Source organism: Jaculus jaculus, chromosome 5 (assembly GCF_020740685.1).
Source record: "Jaculus jaculus isolate mJacJac1 chromosome 5, mJacJac1.mat.Y.cur, whole genome shotgun sequence".
NCBI classification, from domain to species: domain Eukaryota; kingdom Metazoa; phylum Chordata; class Mammalia; order Rodentia; family Dipodidae; genus Jaculus; species Jaculus jaculus.
Genome location: NC_059106.1, coordinates 55,644,257 through 55,663,394, shown reverse-complemented (window position 1 = coordinate 55,663,394; position 19,138 = coordinate 55,644,257). Strand labels below are relative to the sequence as shown.

Sequence of the window (19,138 nt, the reverse complement as noted above, 5' to 3'; positions counted from 1 at the left end):
AATATTCAATTCTGACAAGTAGACAAAGAAATTAAGCAGACTACAATGGTTAAATGAGAAGAATCCTACTTTTTCTTTAATTGACAATAGAAATACTTTACCTCATATATTATACGAGACAGCACACACATTTACTACAAACAAGTAAAATATATTATTTTAAAATTCTACAAAGTGGTTATTCAATATTGTATAAGCTAGTAAATAAGTTCATCTTTCTAAGAGATTCTTAGGAATATACTTGCGTATATTGAACTTATATCTCTAAACCATAAGAATATAATCAGGGGCTGGAGAGATGGCTTAGCGGTTAAGCGTTTGCCTGTGAAGCCTAAGGACCCCGGTTCAAGGCTCGATTCCCCAGCACCCACGTTAACCAGATGCACAAGGGGGCACATGCGTCTGGAGTTCGTTTGCAGTGGCTGGCAGCCCTGGCGTGCCCATTCTTTCTCTCTCTGTGTATATATATATCTGCCTCTTTCTCTGTCACTTTCAAATAAATAAATAAAAATAAACAAAAATTTTAAAAAAAGTATATAACCAGTAGCTTATGAAAATATCAAGCCACAGGGCTAGTGGGGTTGCTCAGTGGCAATGTGAGCTTAGCTAGCTCTAATTTCAACACCCAGCAAATCCCACCGAAAAAAGAGAAAAAATGGCTAGCTATAATTTCAAAATTCAATTAACACTGAAATAACAAGTAAGAAGTGTCCATATTTAATCATTTTAGAACTTCATGATGGGCTGGAGAGACCGCTCAGTGGTTAAGACACTTGCCTGCAAAGCCTAAGGACCCAGGTTCAATTCCCCAGTGCCCACATAAAGCCAGGTACACAAAGTGGCACATGCATCTGGAGTTTGTTTGCAATGGCTACAGTCCCTGGCATACCCGTTTTCTCTACATATGTTTGCTTTCATTCTCTCTCTCTCTCTAACAAATAAATTAATATATAAATACAAAAAATAGTTTATGAAACAAGAAATAGAAAGCACTCATCTAAAAAAGTATTAAACCAGGCATGGTAACACGCCCTTTAATCCCAGCACTTGGGAGGCAGAGGTAGGAGGATCACTATAAGTCTGAGGCCAGCCTGAGACTACATAGTGAATTCCAGGTCAGCCTGGACTAGAGTGAGACACTGCTTCAAAAACAAAAGAAAACAAAAAGTATTAATAGGATTAGAAGAATAAAAAGAAAGAAACAGGCAGGTAGAGATTTAATTAAAAAAAAAACTGTAGCTAAGTTATGAAGAGATCTATTTCCAAAACGACATTCGAATGATGAATACATACTACCTAGAAAAAACATAATAATTAACAAGGGGTCAAGCAAAACTGGCTGGCGCACAGATCATTAGAAACAATTGTTCTTAGAGATAAGGAGAAAGGACTATTCATCCACTGCACATTATCGAATAAAATCAATCCTTACGTTTAATTAACTCTAGTCTAAAAGACTGTCAGGACACATTCCTTAGGGGACAAAAATAATCAGTAAGAGCCATTCTAATTCAGGTGGATCATGGAATAAAAGCAACCCCCCACCAAGAGGATAAGAATGCAATTAAAGATAGAGATTAGTTCAGGAAGTAGTGAAGTTCTAAAAGCTTTGACATCCTCATGGCCTAACCCCAAATCAAAATAAGCTAATCAAAAACCAGGAACTCCAAACTATCTTCCATTCTAAAGAACACATTAATTCTGAGTACCTGAACCACGGACTTTGTGGGTTCTTCATGTGTACACTATTCACATGAAAACAAATTCTCTGTTAAATTCTTAATCGCCATGCTTTAAGAGACTGAGGTAAGAGGGTTCCAAGTTTGAGGACAATCTGACTCACATGGCCACTTCAAGTCTAGCCTAAGATACACAGCAAGACACTGTCTCAAAAGGCAACATAGGGACTGGAGAGATGGCTTAGTGGTTAAGCGCTTGCCTGTGAAGCCTAAGGACCCTGGTTCGAGGCTCGGTTCCCCAGGTTCCACGTTAGCCAGATGCACAAGGGGACGCACGCGTCTGGAGTTCGTTTGCAGAGGCTGGAAGTCCTGGCACGCCCATTCTCTCTCTCTCCCTCTATCTGTCTTTCTCTCTGTAGCTCTCAAATAAATAAATAAAAATTTTTTTAAAAATAAAAAATAAAAATAAAAAAAGGCAACATAGGCTGGAGAGATGCCTTAACAGTTAGGGTGTTTGCCTGCAAAGCCAAAAGATCCTGGTTCGACTCTCCAGGACCTACATAAGCCAGATGCACAAGGGGGCACAAGCATATAGAGTTTGTAGTGGCTGGAGTCCCTGGCATGCCATTCTCTCTCTCTCTCTCTTTCTCTCTCTCTCTCTCTCCCCCCCTTCTCTCTCTCAAATAAATAAAATATATATACACACATATATATACATATACATATGCATATATGTGTGTGTGTGTGTGTGTGTATTTATATACATATATAAAGCCAACATAAAGCAAATCTTTACTTCTCCCCAGAAAAAGTTTTCTTTCTTAGCAATACATATCCTTTGTGTTCAGGAATTCTATTCAGGAATATTATTTTCTAATGAGAGCCAGAAAAACCATGTTTTAAAAAAACACTAAATTTTATATCTCAGTTGGCTCCTCAGAGCAAGGATGCTTACAAAAGTCAGTCACTTGTCTGAACATTTTGAGACTATGCAACAATGAAGATGTATTATTTGCATGCCACATAGCAATTTCGAAGTATTTCTCTTAACCAGGTATCAAAAGTTTAAACAAATGGTGTTGAGTGTAGTGGCATATGCCTTTATTCAATCCAAGCACTTGGGAGGCAGAGGAAAGAGGACTGCTATAAGTTTGATGCCAGCGTGGGTTAGAGACCCTACCTAAGAAAAAAGAAAGTTTGAAAAAATGGAATTAGGAATGGAGAGATGGCTTGGTGGTTAAGGTGCTTGCCTACAAAACCTAAGGACCCAGGTCAAATCCCCAGGACTCATGCAAGCCAGTTGCACAAGGTGGCACATGTGCTTGGAGTTTGTTTGCAATGGCTAGAAGGCCCTGGTGTGCCCATTCTCTCTCCCTCCTCTGCCTCTTTTTCTAAATAAGAAGGAAAAAAAAAAAGAATTAAAAGAAACTAAAGCCGGGTGTGGTGGGGCACACGTTTAATCCCAGCACTGGGGAGGCAGAGGTATGAGGATCACCATGAGTTCAAGGACACCCTGAGACTATATAGTGAATTCCAGGTCAGCCTGAGCTAGAATAAGACCCTACCTTGTGGGGGGGGGGAAGGCGACAGCAGCTAAAAGATGTGATTTTTATTTCTTTTCAGCTCTATCTACTCCACAGCATTTAAAAAATTCTTAAACTATGCTATAAAATTTTTAAAATGAAGAACAGAGACTGGAGAGATGGCTTAGCAGTTAAGACACTTACCTGCAAAGCCAAATGACCCAGGTTCAATTCCAAAGGACCCACATAAGCCAAATGCACAGGTGGCACATGCATCTAGTTTGTTTGCAGCAGCTGGAGGCCCTGTCATGCCCATCCCCCATCAAATAAATAAATAAAAATAAAATATTGAAAATGAAGAACAGCTTCTAGAACTCTCAGTAAAGGATATAGCTCAGCCATATTGCACTTGCCTTGCGTATGCAGGCCAGGGCTCACTCCACAGTGCTGCCAAAACAATTTCTGCTACTAAAAAAACCTCTCAATAATTAACTTCTTCCTTCTCACTGTTTAGGGAGAGATTTTTATTTCAAGGAATGAAGACCATTATCCAAACAGGGTGGCAAGCCTACAAGATTAAAAAAAACAAACTAGCTTTTTTTCTCAAAGAAGGAAATACACAAAAACATTAATTTAGAAACTGAAGTATTCAGAAGCTAAATCAAAACATCTTTCTTATAGGACATTGCCAAAATGAAGCAATCAATAGACCACTCAAACAATCCATCTCACAAGTACCTCCTTTACAGAAAAGCCCTTTATAATATAGTCAAATTAACTGATTGATTGAGACAGAGTCTCATGTAGCTCAAGCTGCTCATGTAGCTCAAGCAGCAGAGAATGACTATGAATTCCTGATCCTCCCACTTTTACCTCCCAAATGGAAGTGCTGGGATTATAGGTGTGCAACACCATGCCTGGTTTATGCAGTGCTGGGGAATCAAACCTAGGGTTTTGTGCATGCTAGACAAGCACTCTATCCACTGAGTCACATACCAGCCCAAGCCCTTTTTAAATGAACCAACAGTAATTTGCACTTGGCTCTGAAACAGTTTTCGATTCAGTGTTTGGGTGCATGTAATATAAACCTATTACTCTAGAAACTCAGAATGTTTCAAAGATGCTAAGTTAAAAAAAAAAAAAAAAAAGGTCCTGCTGGTCTGACCTCATCCTTGCCTTCTGCTCAGTTCTTTCCTGCTACCTCTAATACCAGAAGTCCTAGCACTGCCTTTCAAACTGCAACCATGAGAAATTATAAAGCCCTTTTTATGGGCTCATACTTTCCCTTGGAAGTACTGTCAGAATTTGTTAAGGGAAAAATTTAAGACTTTGCAGGGTAGGTCAAGTAAAGAGAGAAGGGAAGGAGGTGAGACTACAGGTCTCCTATGCCAAGAAAAAAACATTTTCTCCCTGTTTCTGATAAAGACACAAGTGGCATCTTGACCAGAATAAGGTAATGTGGATACAGAATTAACAAAGAGGCTCCCTCCCTGAGTTACTCATCTTTAAAGAGAGTAAATTAATTATTACTAGATTTCTAGCTGAAAAGTGAAATCAATGCCTGATATGGCCTACATCTTCTTAAACTACTTAAAATTAGTAAGCTAGAGATGTACTATATCAAGTCCTACAATAGTTTTAAAACAGAAAGGGTAAAGAATAGTAGGAGGAGAAAAGAGAAAATCATGTAATTTTATATATTTAAGATTTTTGATTAGTGTAAAGGCCTGTTTTAAGAAATTCTAGCAGAATAGTCTACATACTAAAAAGCAAGATCCCTAGGTTCTCATTCCTTCATAAGTACAGTCACTGCTGGCCAAGTCATTAGCCTTCTTTGGGTTTCTTATGATCTAACCTGTAAAGAGAGCTACAATGCCATCTGTTTGAAGGCAGGAAACAAGACATGATAACCTCAAGTTCTGTTATAGCCTTCTGAGAGATACACACATCAACTTAAATTTTAAGAAATCACACAAAATCCCTGAGGGTCACATGGTTTCAATAAGAGAAGACTATTCACCGCTTATCTAATCTTGACTGACAGTCTTACAAATGCATGCTTCTGAACATGGCAAGTCCAAGAGAGAGCTTGAAGGCTTCAGAACACTCACCACTGCTCCTAAAAACACTAGAACTCATGTTCCACAGTTTGACAGGAAAACATGCTATTATCTTCAGTAATACACCGTATATTGTTTATTCAAGCAAAAGAGCAAATATTCTCATAAAAAGCAACAAGAAAACTCTCAGAGATTAAAATTCTCAACTTCTTGATCCTCAACAGTCTCAAGGAAGATCTACTGGTGTGTCGCTTGATGAAAAGTATTCTTGATGCCACAGATTGTAGACTCTGAATGAGAATTTAACTCCACTAAACCAAGCATACACTGATTATCAATCTCTGGTCCTTGGGACCGCATTTAAAGATGTCTACTTCAAACATTCTGGATCCCCACAATTACCAACTACTGTATTAACTAACATGGATCTAGTCTTGGTCCAAGAAAGTAAAATATAATACTTTCTGAAACTAATAAACTGAAAATTTTAAGTTAGTATTAACTGAAAAGTAACAACCCGTAAGTAGTATCTATTCCAATTTTATCAGTTTAGGGAACTAGAAGACAAAACACCCTTTGAGAGGCAAGGGATGAAATCTAGTAGGCATGTTAGAATCCTGGAACAAACTTAACTGTTCCAGATGGTGGTCCTTATAAAATCTTTACTTTTTCCTAGCTGTAAAAATACATATTGTTTTGACCAGAAAAAAGAGAAGTGCTTTGAATATATATTTTTCATTAATGGTAACTTTCACCCAAGAAACAAAGTATTTACACTATAAAATTATTATGTAATATTAATGGGGAAAAAAACCAACACCAACAATCATCTCAAAAGACATCACTAATCTGCACAATTCATTTTACTACTCTAATCCCAGACTACCTACCTCTCTAACTTTGTTTTTGTTGGACTTCCAAGCCTATAGCTTCTCCTCTTTGTGGTTCCCAAGTTTGTTTCATGTCATGTTACTTTTACTGCAAAAACTGTTCATGAGAAAAGTACCCGCCATCTCCTCAAAAACATGGAAGAGTGGAGGGCAGAGATCGGCCTGAGGACTTCAATAGGTTTGCTTGCCTTTGTTCGGGCTACTCTCCGTTTTATACTGCTCTGTCCTGTCCTGTGAGCTGCATTTTCCTGCACTTCTGGATAAAACATGGATACCATAGCCAAGAACACTTGCAAGCATCACTCCCTGACCTGGCGGCTCTTGCTACTCAGTGGCAAGCATCTAATACCACCCTCACCTGATGCTTGGCCGTCTCCATACCCTCCAGAACTGTCGTCTTGAAGTCCTCCTGCTTGTCCTGTGGAAGGAAAGAGGAGAACTCAGGGACCTTACTCCATAAATTAAGATAATACCGGGACATAAAGGCCTAGAAGTTGGTGACTCATGAATTTACCACCAACTAGTAAACCCATATTCAGATAGCTCCTTCTGGAATCAAGGCCCAGGGTATTACATTGTAATCTTGTAAGTTCCAGTCAGGAAATTCAACTTCACATGCTTATCCTTGTTGAAAGGCAGTGGAACCAAGTACATAATATATCTAATCCCTAATAGGGGTGAGGGATAGGTCTCAAATGTCTTTTAACTGTTACTAGACTGAGAGTGAGTGTTACATAGGCTCTAAGTCTTAAAACTGCAACAATTCTAAGTTCATTTCATACTCCTTTGACTTTCTATCTAAAAAGATAAATGTAGGACAACAAGCAAGATTCATAATCTTCATGAAAATATCTCCTCTTCTCTTCAAAGCAGAGGATATAACTAAAAGATTCAGCTCCACAAGTAGTTCTGTTTGCTATGCTTAGTAGATACTACTGGAGTGAACATGCCGGTCCTCCCTGAGTCCCATGCTAAGCACTACAAATTCATGGGAGGATAAAAGACAGGGGAAATTTCTACCTCAAGCTTTCCAATAGCCTCACTAAGAAATTTTCCTCACTGATTACTGTGTGTGACTAACTTCACAAAAGGAACCAAGGCTTGAAAATTCAATCTAAAAATCTCAGTGGACTGTCTTCCACATCTATCACCAAGACAAATACTGAGATCTTAGGCTTATGGCCATCAGGTATGCCACAGGACAACCACAGTGTGACCTTTGGAAGAAAGAAATAGAGTCTTTTAGTGCTCTATCTGGACTAGATTGATTAGGCAGTTTATTTTAAAATATCCCAAAGAAAGCAGGCAGATGAATCCACCATTTGAGTTTGAAAGGAGCAGCCAAGTCAAACTAACAGTGCCTCTCACTATAAAAATGTTCCCAAGCCAGTGGAATTTGAAGTGGCATCATCATCCTTAAGTAACTAAGGATTTACATGTAAGAAATAACTTCTGACAGTAGCAGGATATGCTGCTAGGATGTAGATTGTTTTGAAGATGGTATAAAGTCTTAGTCCAAAATTATTTTATTTACTATCCTCTTGTCTAAAGAATTCTAGGATTCTGCTAGGTTCTAGAAGGCTCTACACAGACCAGACAAAGTGTGTATGGCTGGTTGTTTAGGAAAGATGAAGAGATCATCTGATTACTAAATCCCATCTGCAAACTTGTCTTGGGAATGCAAGCACAACAGTGCAATGAGAAATGTTCATTCTCAGTACCTTCTGGATTTATTCATTTAAAAAATCATAGGAGACTGCACAGATGAATTAGTGGTTAAGGCACTTGCCTGCAAAGCCAAAGGACCTAGGTTCGATTCCCTAGGACCATGTAAGCCAGATACACAAGATGGTGCATGAGTCTGGAGTTTGTTTGCAGCAGTTGGAGGCCTGGCGTGCCCATTCTCTCTCTCAAAAAATAAATAAAAAATACACTTTTTAAATCATAGGGGCTGGAAAGATGGCTTAGCAGTTAAGTGCTTGCCTGTAAAGCCTAAGGACCTTGGTTCAAGGCTTGATTCCCCAGGACCCACATAAGCTAGAAGCACAAGATGGCACATGCATCTGGAGTTCATCTGCAGTGGCTGGAGGCCATGATGGGCCCATTCTCTCCCTCCCTCCCTCCCTCCCTCCCTCCCTTCCTCCCTCCCTCTCTCCCTCTCTCCCTCTCTCTCTCTCTCTCTGCCTCTTTCTCTACCTGTTGCTCTCAAATAAATAAATAAAAATAAACTTTAAAAAAGCCAGAGGATTAAAAAAAGAAGGAAAGAAAGAAAAAAGCCATGGGGCTGCAGAGACAGCAGCTAAAGGGACTTGTTGCAAAGCCTGCCAGCCTGGGTTCAGTTCCCCAGTAACCATGTCAAGTCAAATACACAAAGTGGTGCATGCATTTGGCATGGCAAGAGGCCCTGGCACACCCACTCTTTCCATCTTTCTTACCCCCACCTCTCTGCAATAAATAAAAATATTTATGGGCTGGAGAGATGGCTTAGTGGTTAAGGTACTTGCCTGCAAAGTCAAAGGACCCAGGTTTGATTCCCCAAGACCCAAGTAGCCAGATGCACAAGATGGGACATGCATCTGGAGTTTGTTTGCAGTGGCTGAAGGCCCTAGCACACCCATTCTCATTCTCTTTCTCTCTTTCTGCCTCCTCTCTCTCAAAATAAAAAATTACAAATGGGATAATTTCAAAAAAATATTTAAAAAAGAGCCGGGCGTGGTGGCACACGCCTTTAATCCCAGCACTTGGGAGGCAGAGGTAGGAGGATTGCCATGAGTTCAAGGCCACCCTGAGACTACATAGTGAATTGGTCAGCCTGGGCCAGAGTGAGACCCTACCTTGAAAAAAAAAGAAAGTAAGTTGCCATTAATTGAGTTTGTTCCCAATAGAACCAAAAGGATAGGAATTTTAAATCACACTTGGGGAAAAAAAAAGGAGTGGTTCATAACAGTGAAACAAAGAGAGTTTAAGAATAACAGTGGAACATTAGGAATGACAAAGTGCTTCTCTAAAGATTTCCTGACTTGGGAAGAACAAACGTCATGGAGACATCTCACTGCTTTAAAAAAAATTGATAAACAAAAGTATTTTTTGAACTAGCTATTAAGTCTAAATTCCTATTTCTATCATTATTCTTCTTCTCAAACTATATGTCATACAATAAGCTAACTTGTATTTTAACCTACAGGTAGCTTTTGACTTTTTTTTTCTGTAGTTAATGTTACTTAACATAAACACTAGACTTCTCATTCTTATGTGGTAAAAAGAGTAGTACCAGCAAACAAGTAAAGCAGGACCGTCTTTCTTGCTTCAGCTTATAAAAACACATTAAAGACTCTTATAAAGATATCATTCTGGGCTGGAGAGATGGCTTAGTGGTTAAGCGCTTGCCTGTGAAGCCTAAGGACCCCGGTTCAAGGCTCGGTTCCCCAGGTCCCACGTTAGCCAGATGCACAAGGGGGCGCACGCGTCTGGAGTTCGTTTGCAGAGGCTGGAAGCCCTGGCGCGCCCATTCTCTCTCTCTTTCTTTCTCTCTGTGTCTGTTGCTCTCAAATAAATAAATAAATAAATAAATAAAATTAAAAAAAAAAAAAAAGATATCATTCTAAGGCACACGCCTTTAATCCCAGCACTCAGGAGGCAGAGGTAGAAGGATCGCCATGAATTTGAGGCTACCCTAAGACTGCATAGTTAATTCCAGGTCAGCCTGGACCAGAGTGAGACTTTACCTCAGAAAACAAAAACAAACAAACAAATAAACAAAATTCTATCCAGGTATGTTGGTTCATGCCTGTAAACCCAGCTACCTGGGAGGCAGAGATGGAGGATGCTGAGTTAAAGTCCAGCCTGGGCTATAGCAAGATCCTGTCTTGAAAAAAGATACTGTTCTTTGATAAAGATATATAGTAGAAATATGGAAACTATATACCCTTGGGAGATATCTTATAGGAATCATTCTTAATGTGGAAGTAAAAAAAAAGAAATGAAATTCCAAAGCATTATTTAGGCAGAGAAATCAGCAGCAGCAAGTAGAAGGTAATTTATGTAACATAAGAATTGATGGAAAACAAAATTTAAAACTACTTAAAATAGGATTAAGGTACAAGATACTCGTCTCTTGACTTCAAAGTTTGGCTTGTGAGGAGCAAAAGAATGGAGTTGCTGTTTTCTATCCCAATATACTCATGTGTATTTTGAAGGTGCCTACTTTCCAAAGAGCTGAAAAGGGTCATCTGGTCTATTGAGACAAGGTTTCACATAGCTCACTTGCTATGTAATGAGAATGACTTGAATTTTTGATCCTCTGTCTGTACCTCCCAAATACTGAGATTACAGGCATGTATCGCCAACCCTGGTTTTTATGTAGTACTTAGCAAGCACACTATCAAATGAGCTACATCCCTGGCCCACAAGTTTTTATATTGTTAGTATTTGTGGTGTTGGGGATTGAACCTAGAGCCTCATAAATGCTAGGCCTGCTTGTTCTGTCTCTCTTTCTTAGAGCCTGGCTGTGTAGCCCTCTTTCCTCATTCCAAGTGTGATTGCTAGGATTACAAGATGTACCATCACACCCCAGCTTTTTTTCTTAATAATGGCATAACAAATACAGCTAACTTTCTGTCCAGGTAGCGTCTCTGATGAGAACATATGTTAAAATGTTCATTTATCTGCTCTGGGGCTTAGTCAGGACTCTGCCTGTGACAGCAGCACAGACATGTGACAGCAGATTCGCAGTTGTTACCTTCAACGAGCACAAATCCAAGATAGAAAATGGAAATATTCAAAACCAACTCTTAAACATCATCTCAGTTTTGGCATCACTGACTTCCTCCTTTTCATCCCAATCACCACATGCACCCGCACATATGTGCACAGGGAGGTACACACACACACACACACACACACACACACACACACACACACACGATACTCAAGCTTAGACTCAACACAGGTGACTTGTGTATATCTACTGTAACACCCTTTCAGAGGTCCTTCAGGACTTATCATCACATTACTAGATATTGTCTTGATGCAAATACTCAAGGTATCATTGTTCTAACACCTTATGAAGAAGTCTATGCTGTCTTTCAAAGACATGGGGGTGAAAAATCACTGGTTTGCTGTCCCAGGAAACATATATTTTGACTAGTTTCTTGGATTTACATTCATATTTATACTTTTTTCTGGTTTTTTCAAAGTAGGATCTCACTGTAGCCAAGCCTAACCTGAAACTGACTCTGCTCGAACTCACAGGTATCCTTGTACCTCTGCCTCTAGGAGCTGAGATTAAAGGTATGCATCACCATGCCCAGCTCCATATTTATAACTTTTTAAGATATTCTGATAAACTTCTTGATCTCTTAGAAAGCAATTTTTACAGGGAAACTTTATTATCCAAAGAGCTAAGTTTATAGAATAAAAATGTCAACCTCTTCATATCAGATTGAGCTTAAAACATTAGTTTGATAAAGGGGAACAACATTTCAGAACTTAAAACTAGCCACGCCCAGTGCCTCACACCTATAATCCCAAGGTTGAGGCAAGAAGACTGCCTTGCATTTCAGGCCTACTTGATTTACAAAATAGGTCCCTGCCTTAAAACAACCACCACCACCAAAAAACAAACAAACAAACAAACCAAAAAAAAAAACCTCAAAAGGTAAAAGTAACTTTGAACTTACGAATCCTCACTGTACTATCAGTTGAAGTTTCTTACTTAATAATTTCTTAACTTGATGTGTACTGAATATATATCCCAAAACTGCCAAGCACCAATCCAAAAGTAGGACATGTAGATTTACTGCTTGCAAAGAATTTTTAATGTATTTGGGGAAAGATGAAAAATATACCCAAAGCACCTGTTGAAATTTTATTTTATTTGAAATAGGAAGGTAACAGACTTGTGAATCAGAGATACTTTTCTGCACAGGTCCTGAGACATTTGTATAGACTGAAAGGCAGTGAAACCACCACTAAGGTCCAGAGCACCCAAAGGCCAGGAGAAAATCAGATAGTAGGTGCAGAGGTTGGCATGCCACCCACTTAACTCAGAAGATGGCTTAGAACAAAAGTGGCTGAATCATGTGGAAAAGGCCTCCTCTGAATCTAAAGTTGGTCATAGTAATAATGGAGTGAAACTACATGATTGTTGGCAATAAAGCAGCAAAGCAAATCACATTTTAAACTAACCTGGCCCCTTTGTACCAGATGGCCCAAAGAAGAGTGACCAAGCAGAAGGAGATCCAAGAAAAGGCACTGGAATGATTTAGATACAAAGTGAAATCTACTTAGAATAAAATAAGCAAGTGTATAAATAAAGCTTAGCAAATCAAAATAGCTGTGCATACAAAGATACATGGCTTTACACAAACTACCAAAAGAACTTGCAAGGTTTTAAACTCCATAGAGTGGTGGTGACACAATGAATAAAATGGAAAATGTAAGAGAAACTTAAACAATAATATTCTAAAAATGGCTGGAAATTAAAAATAGAACTCAAAAGAATGAATGAGTCTTGGGGGTGGGGAGTTGGCTCAGTGGTAAAGATGCTTACCAAAGCCTGTCCAGCACCAATTTAAAAGCCAAATGCAAAATGGCGCATATGTCTGGAATCCTGATGCCAGTACAACAAAGGGAGGCTGACCCAGGAGAATCCAAAGGTTCTGAGCTAGCTAGTTTGGCCACTGTTTGCAGTCTGACAATTTATCTGCAGCAGCAAGAGACCTAGCCTCAAAGGAGGTAGAATACAGACACCTTAAGGTTGTACCATGACCTCCACATGCACATTGGAGCATGTGCATGTACACACATACACATACAAATCAGTTTGAAAAAAAATTTTAAAGAATGAGTGGAGTTGGAGAGATGACTCAATGGCTAGGGCATTTGCCTGCAAAGCCTAATGACCCAGTTTGATTCCCCAGTACACACGTAAAGCAAAATGCAAAAATGATACATGAATCTGGAGTTTGTTTGCAGTGGCTAGAGACCTTGGTGTGCCCATTCTCCCCTTTTCCTCTCCCCACACCCTCTGCTTGCAAATAAATATTTTTTCTAAAAAAAAAATGAGTCCACAGACCTTCGTAGCATGGAAGGAAGTAGAGTCTAACAGGAATCTGAGGCTTATGAACTTAGGATATATTCCATCAGCTTGAGCACAGTCACAGCTTCAAAAGGAAGTTGCAGAGACATGACCGAACAATGTAAAAACTTATGAAGTAACCATTTCATCTGCCTTTTTGATCTCTGTATTGAGAAGAGGCTTTAAAAACATCATTCACATAAGTTAATGTGTTTCTTTCCTGCTATTTAGCCATGATTTTTGGCCAAAATAATTTCTCTGTATTAGTCAGAATAGTAGTGAACTAGATTCACATAGGTAGTTAAACTAGCAAGAAGAAAAGAAAACCTCATTTTTAAGACTGCAATAGTGATCACTATTCTATCAACACCATCATTCCAAGAGAAATTCAAGGCTATGCTGTCATGGAACTAAAACAAAATAGCCTTCTTAAGGTCCAGGATGGAGAAAATGGTTCAGCTTGGAAGTAGGAGCCTTCCTGAAACTTTCACTGTGCTACTGAAGAGGCAGAAACAAACAACAACAAAAAAGAGCAGAAGCCCTGCTGGCAGAAAGTCAAAACCCTTCAAGAAGCCAGTGAGGGAAGCAAATCTTTTAGAAGGTAGCAGGAAGAATACATTTTTCCCATGTTGTTCACCCAAACATTCCATAGCAGGGATTTTCCTGGTTGTTCATTTTTTCAGTCTTGGTTCATAACTCAGGTTACAAAATGTTCCATACAAAGTTTATAATTCAGATCCTATGTTAAGCTACCTAGCTACCAGCTTAAGATGGGTCTCAACAGTTAATAACAAAGCTTACTTTTCTCATTATTTACCCATTTTAAAAAGGATAGTAGTAAATTTTTTCTGGAGCTCTTATTTAAGAACACCATTGTAATGCTTCCCATCTGAGCACAATAAGAAAATCCCCTTTCCCTACGCAAGGCTGACAGCTTCTCAGAGCTTAGGCAATGACATCTTCCCAAATATGAATAGAGGAACCTTTCCACCCCAAATATACCTTGGCCTATAGGTCTATGAGAACCGTAAAACTTTTTAGACATTAATTATGTTATATTGTTAAATTAAACAAAGGGGAAAAAGCCAAAAAAATCCTCACAAAATTCTACTTTCAAAAGTTTCAAACCTAGGCAATCAACAAACATGGGAAAAATAGTCAACCTTTGTTTTATCTCAACAGATTATACCTTGGTTCTGATTATATTATCTGGAGGAGAGAGAAAAGTCTATGTTAGAAACTACCAAGCATAACAATTTTCCATTCTTCTCATGGAATAATACAAGAGATTAAATACCAATTAATTAATTAAGATCCAATTCAAAGTTTTTACATATAAATGTGCATACACTGATAGCGTTTCCAGATGCCTAATAGTCTATTTCATACTTACACATTCCTGACTATGGAAGGTCACTGCAACAACTTCCCAGTTTACAAAAAGATTTATGTAGTATATAAACTGGCCTGATTTTTTCTAACTAAAACATCTATCTACCCTATTTTGGGTCAATTCTTTTAACAAACACATAAAGGCAAAGTTCACATTTTCACACTGAATTCTCACAGCAAGTCCCATTGGCAGGTGAGTAAAATCCTCAAAAACAAATTCTCTCATTATTCTATTACAGTGCGATCAAACCAAATAAATTACAATACCAAAAAGAACTTAAAAGACATTATTAAAATAAAATTGCTCAGCTAAGAACTTTTCCTTCATAAAAAAATAAAGCAAAAAACAATGAAATAAACTCATTCATTAACAAAAGCAGCTCGAACTAAGACCACACAGTGGATCCAATGATTTTTACCAATCAAAAGCAGTCAACAGCTCAAAGTCAAGGATATAAAACTGCATTATAAAAGCCCACCATCAAGTTCAACATATTTAATGTAAAATTTCCAAAATCCAATTTGGGGCACAACCATTATTTTAAAACAATTTATAAAATATCAATAGCACAACATAGTAACTACAGTTTGAAACAATACGTTTTATTCTTACAAATAGTATGAAAGATAACTATACCAAAAAGATAACTATGCAAGGCAATATCCATGCTAACTAGCTACATTTAGACATTTTATAATATATATTACTTCAAAATAAGTGGTACATACAAATTTAAACATTTCTATCATTTAAAAAATAAAATAAGTAAGTTCTTGCCACATTTTTATTATCAACACTTTCACTGTCTTATTTGGCTACTGTAACTAACTGCTAATGTCTGGAAGCCTCTGAGCTGAGTTTGTTGATGGAGGACACAGTCTTTATCTGAATTCGTAGGATCCAGCACTAGGACTGCAAACAAAGTATAATAACTAACTGCACAATTAATGTGTACAGAATGAAGTAAATGAGGAACTACCACATTTAGAAGACTCTTATGTAGAGAATGTCTCTATTTCACTTTAAAATTTTGCCCCTACATACTGCCAATCCTCTATATCCTTTCTGTTTCCAAGTCCCTGTAGAATTTTCAAACTGATGGAATACGTAAGAGTTAGTTCACCGTTCTGTAACTCATGCTAGGCTGTATAACTGAGCACAGAGACGCTGCGCTGTGCAGCATATGCGACATGGCTCATTTATAGACCCATCAAAATGTAAAAATGTTAAGAATCTTGCTGACTGGATCTAGAGTACTATCTCAGACTGTTAAACTTTCAGTCTTCTATTATATAAACTGATTTTGGAACATGGTTCCAAATCAGAACACTAAAAATGATAACTTTTTTTAAAAAGGAGGTGGGCATGAGGATCAATTCTACATGTTTTCTAAATGTATGCATCATACTTCATATGAGAACTCAAGTGACCTCAGACCTTCTATTTTACATGCAGTCTCAACAGCAGCACAGGTGCTCTGTACACATCTGTTGAGTCTACAAATGGTTTTCTACAGTTAAGGGAACATCATACAATCCTACCTTTTCTCTGGAGTTACAGAAGATCAGATTTCCAAGAACATAAGCTACTCTACCCTCCGATACACCACACTGGCATGGAGACAGAAATTTAAAGAGTATTTATGCCATCCTAACAAAATTATTCACCTAAATCCTGACCATAACTATCTACACTGTCAAACCCAGGATGTGGCTTTCAACACCCATGCCCACTGACAACTGCCATCACTATGCATCTCCCCTGCAGGAGAAACAAGATGCATTATAAGAAAAAAATGATATAAAGATGAGGTAATAATACTTTTTCCTTTTGAAGCAGGGTCTCATGCAGAAGAGGCTGGCCTTGAACTTGCTTTGTAGTCAAGGATGACCTTAGACTCTTGAACCTTCCGACTCTGCTCCCTGAATACTGAGGTTACAAGGGTATGCCACTGTGCCTAGCTTCCCACACCACTTTGTAATAAAGAAACCGCTCTTCTCTCTCAACTTCAAGAGATAATCCAAAAGATTCTGCCTTTTGGCTCTTTGCTATACTGAATAATCCATCAAATTTTTGGTCTTCAATACTATATCATATTGATGTTTTCATGATAACACCACCTGTGACCCAATGTCACTGAATCAAACACTTCTGTCCACGTTCTTTCTTTCTTTCTTTATTTCTTTTTGTTGTTTTTTTTTTTTTTTTGAGGTAGGGTCTCACTCTAACTCAGGCTGACCTGGAATTCACTCTGTAGTCTCAGGGTAGCCTTGAACTCATGGCAATCCTCTTACCTCTGCCTCCCCAGTGCTGGGTGGGATTAAAGACGTGTGCCACCACGCCCAGCTCTGTCCACAGTCTTTATACAGTGTTGGTTACTTTGCATTTCTACTAGTCCAGGTTGGAGTCCTTTTAGTGGGGATATGTTGTTTTGGTTTGGAGGATTTATTTTGCAGTGTTAAGAATCAAACCAGGGCCTTGCACATGTTAGGTAGGTACTCTAACACACAGAGCCCAATGTAATGTTTTCTTTGTTTCAGTTTGTTTTGTTTTCCAAGGTAGGGTCTCACTCTAGCTCAGGTTGACCTGGAATTCACTCTGTAGTCTCAGGGTGGCCTCAGAACCTCTGCCTCTAGTGCGAGGATTAAAGGCATGCGCCACCACACCCACCTCCAATGTGAATTTTTAAAATATTTCTGAACCAATTTGATTAGCACAAGAGCAGGGTCCAAAATTTACTAAAACCACAGAAAAAATTTTGTCACTCCTGTTTCTCAATTATACTTGCTAATTTAACATAAGCCTTTTACCTAAGCACATACAAATACAAGATTTGCTTTAAAAATGTCTGAGGACAAAGTGTTTATGAACTTGGCATCTATGATAAATCAATTATTTATTTAGGACAGCCAACCACACCACAAACAAGGGTAAAGCAGCCTCTGACATATCAGCTCATCACTGCATAACACATAGAGCTAAGGAACCAGCAGCTTTGTGAACCATGACAGGCATCTCAATAGCAGTTACACAAAGATAGAAAGGTAAGCATCAAAAAAAAAAAAAAAAAATATATATATATATATATATATATATATATATGGATAAGAGCACAGGGAAGAGTTTAAAAAAGGTGGGGGGAATAGAAAGAAAGGAAGAAAGCTAAATCTAAGACTGGAAACAGAAGGAAAAAAAAAAAACAACAAGATGTTATGACGTACAGAGAAGGCTATTCTGCCTTGGGACACTCACTGTCCCAACAACTGGGATTTGATTCTTCAGTACCCATGTAAAGCCAAAGTGGTATGCACAAAGTGGTGCATGACTCTGGATTTCATTTGCAGGGCTAGAGGCCCTCGTGCACCCATTCTACCCCCGACCCCTTGCAAACAAATAATTTTTTTTTTTTTTAAAAGCTGGGTACCTCTAAAAGTAAAGCAAAGTATATCAGATGGGGTGTGAAATAAGCATCTGACTTTTAAAAGGTTAGATTCAAGAAAACGGACAGGTCAAATATGGACCTGGAGCTAATGGAAATACAAAAATTATTTCAAGGAGCTGGGCATGGTGGTACATGCCTTTAATCCCAGCACTCAGGAGGCAGAGGCAGGAGGATCACCATGAGTTTGAGGCCACCCTGAGACTACATAGTGAAATCCAGGGCAGCCTGAGCTACAGAGAGACTTTACCTCAGGAAAAAAAATATATTTCAAGGAGAGGAATTTAATAAAAATTCAAGGGGCTGGAGAGATGGTTTAGCGGTTAAGCGCTTGCCTGTGAAGCTTAAGGACCCGGGTTCGAGGCTCGATTCCCCAGGACCCACGTTAGCCAGATGCACAAGGGGGCGCACGTGTCTGGAATTCGTCTGCAGTGGCTGGAGGCCCTGGCACGCCCATTCTCTCTCTCTTTCTCTGCCTCTTTCTCTGTCTTTGCTCTCAAATAAATAAATAAAAATAAACCAAAAAAATTTAAAAAAAAAATTCAAGGCCTGGAAAGATATGGCTTAGCAGTTAAGGCACTTGCCTGTGAAGCCTAAGGACCCAAGTTCAATTCCCCAGTACCCATGTGAGCCAGATGCACATGGTGGTGGCAAGCATTTGAAGTTCATGTGCAATGGCTACAAGCCCTGGTGCACCCATATTCTCCTTCTCTCTATATATACATACACACATACGCACACACACACACAAACCTATTTGCCTCTTTCTTGCCAATAAGTCAATAAAAATATTTTTCAAAAATTCAAAGTTGGGCTGGGCATGGTGGCACATGCCTTTAATCCCAGTCCTCCGGAGGCAGAAGTAGGAGGTTTTCCATGAGTTCCAGGCCACCCTGAGGCTACATAGTCTACACAGTGAATTCCAGGTCTGCCTGGGATAGATCAAGACCCTACCTGAAGCCCCCTACCCCCCGCAAAAAAATTCAAAGTTGGGCCCTGATGTACACATTTTCTCTCTGTCTCCTTGCAAATAAATAGCCGGCATGGTGCTACACACCTTTAATCCCAGAAGTCAG

General features: G+C 38.9%; 1 protein-coding gene across 1 annotated transcript in view; it reads right to left on the bottom strand.

The window, feature by feature from the left end:
- Positions 1-19,138, bottom strand: part of Kdm1a (lysine demethylase 1A) — a gene marked incomplete at its 5' end in the record, with an annotated part of 69,034 nt that overhangs the window by 39,250 nt on the left and 10,646 nt on the right. The window contains one exon of the mRNA XM_045149973.1: positions 6,511-6,570. Coding sequence (XP_045005908.1) covers positions 6,511-6,570 — 60 coding nt within the window. The remainder of the gene's footprint in view (positions 1-6,510; positions 6,571-19,138) is intronic.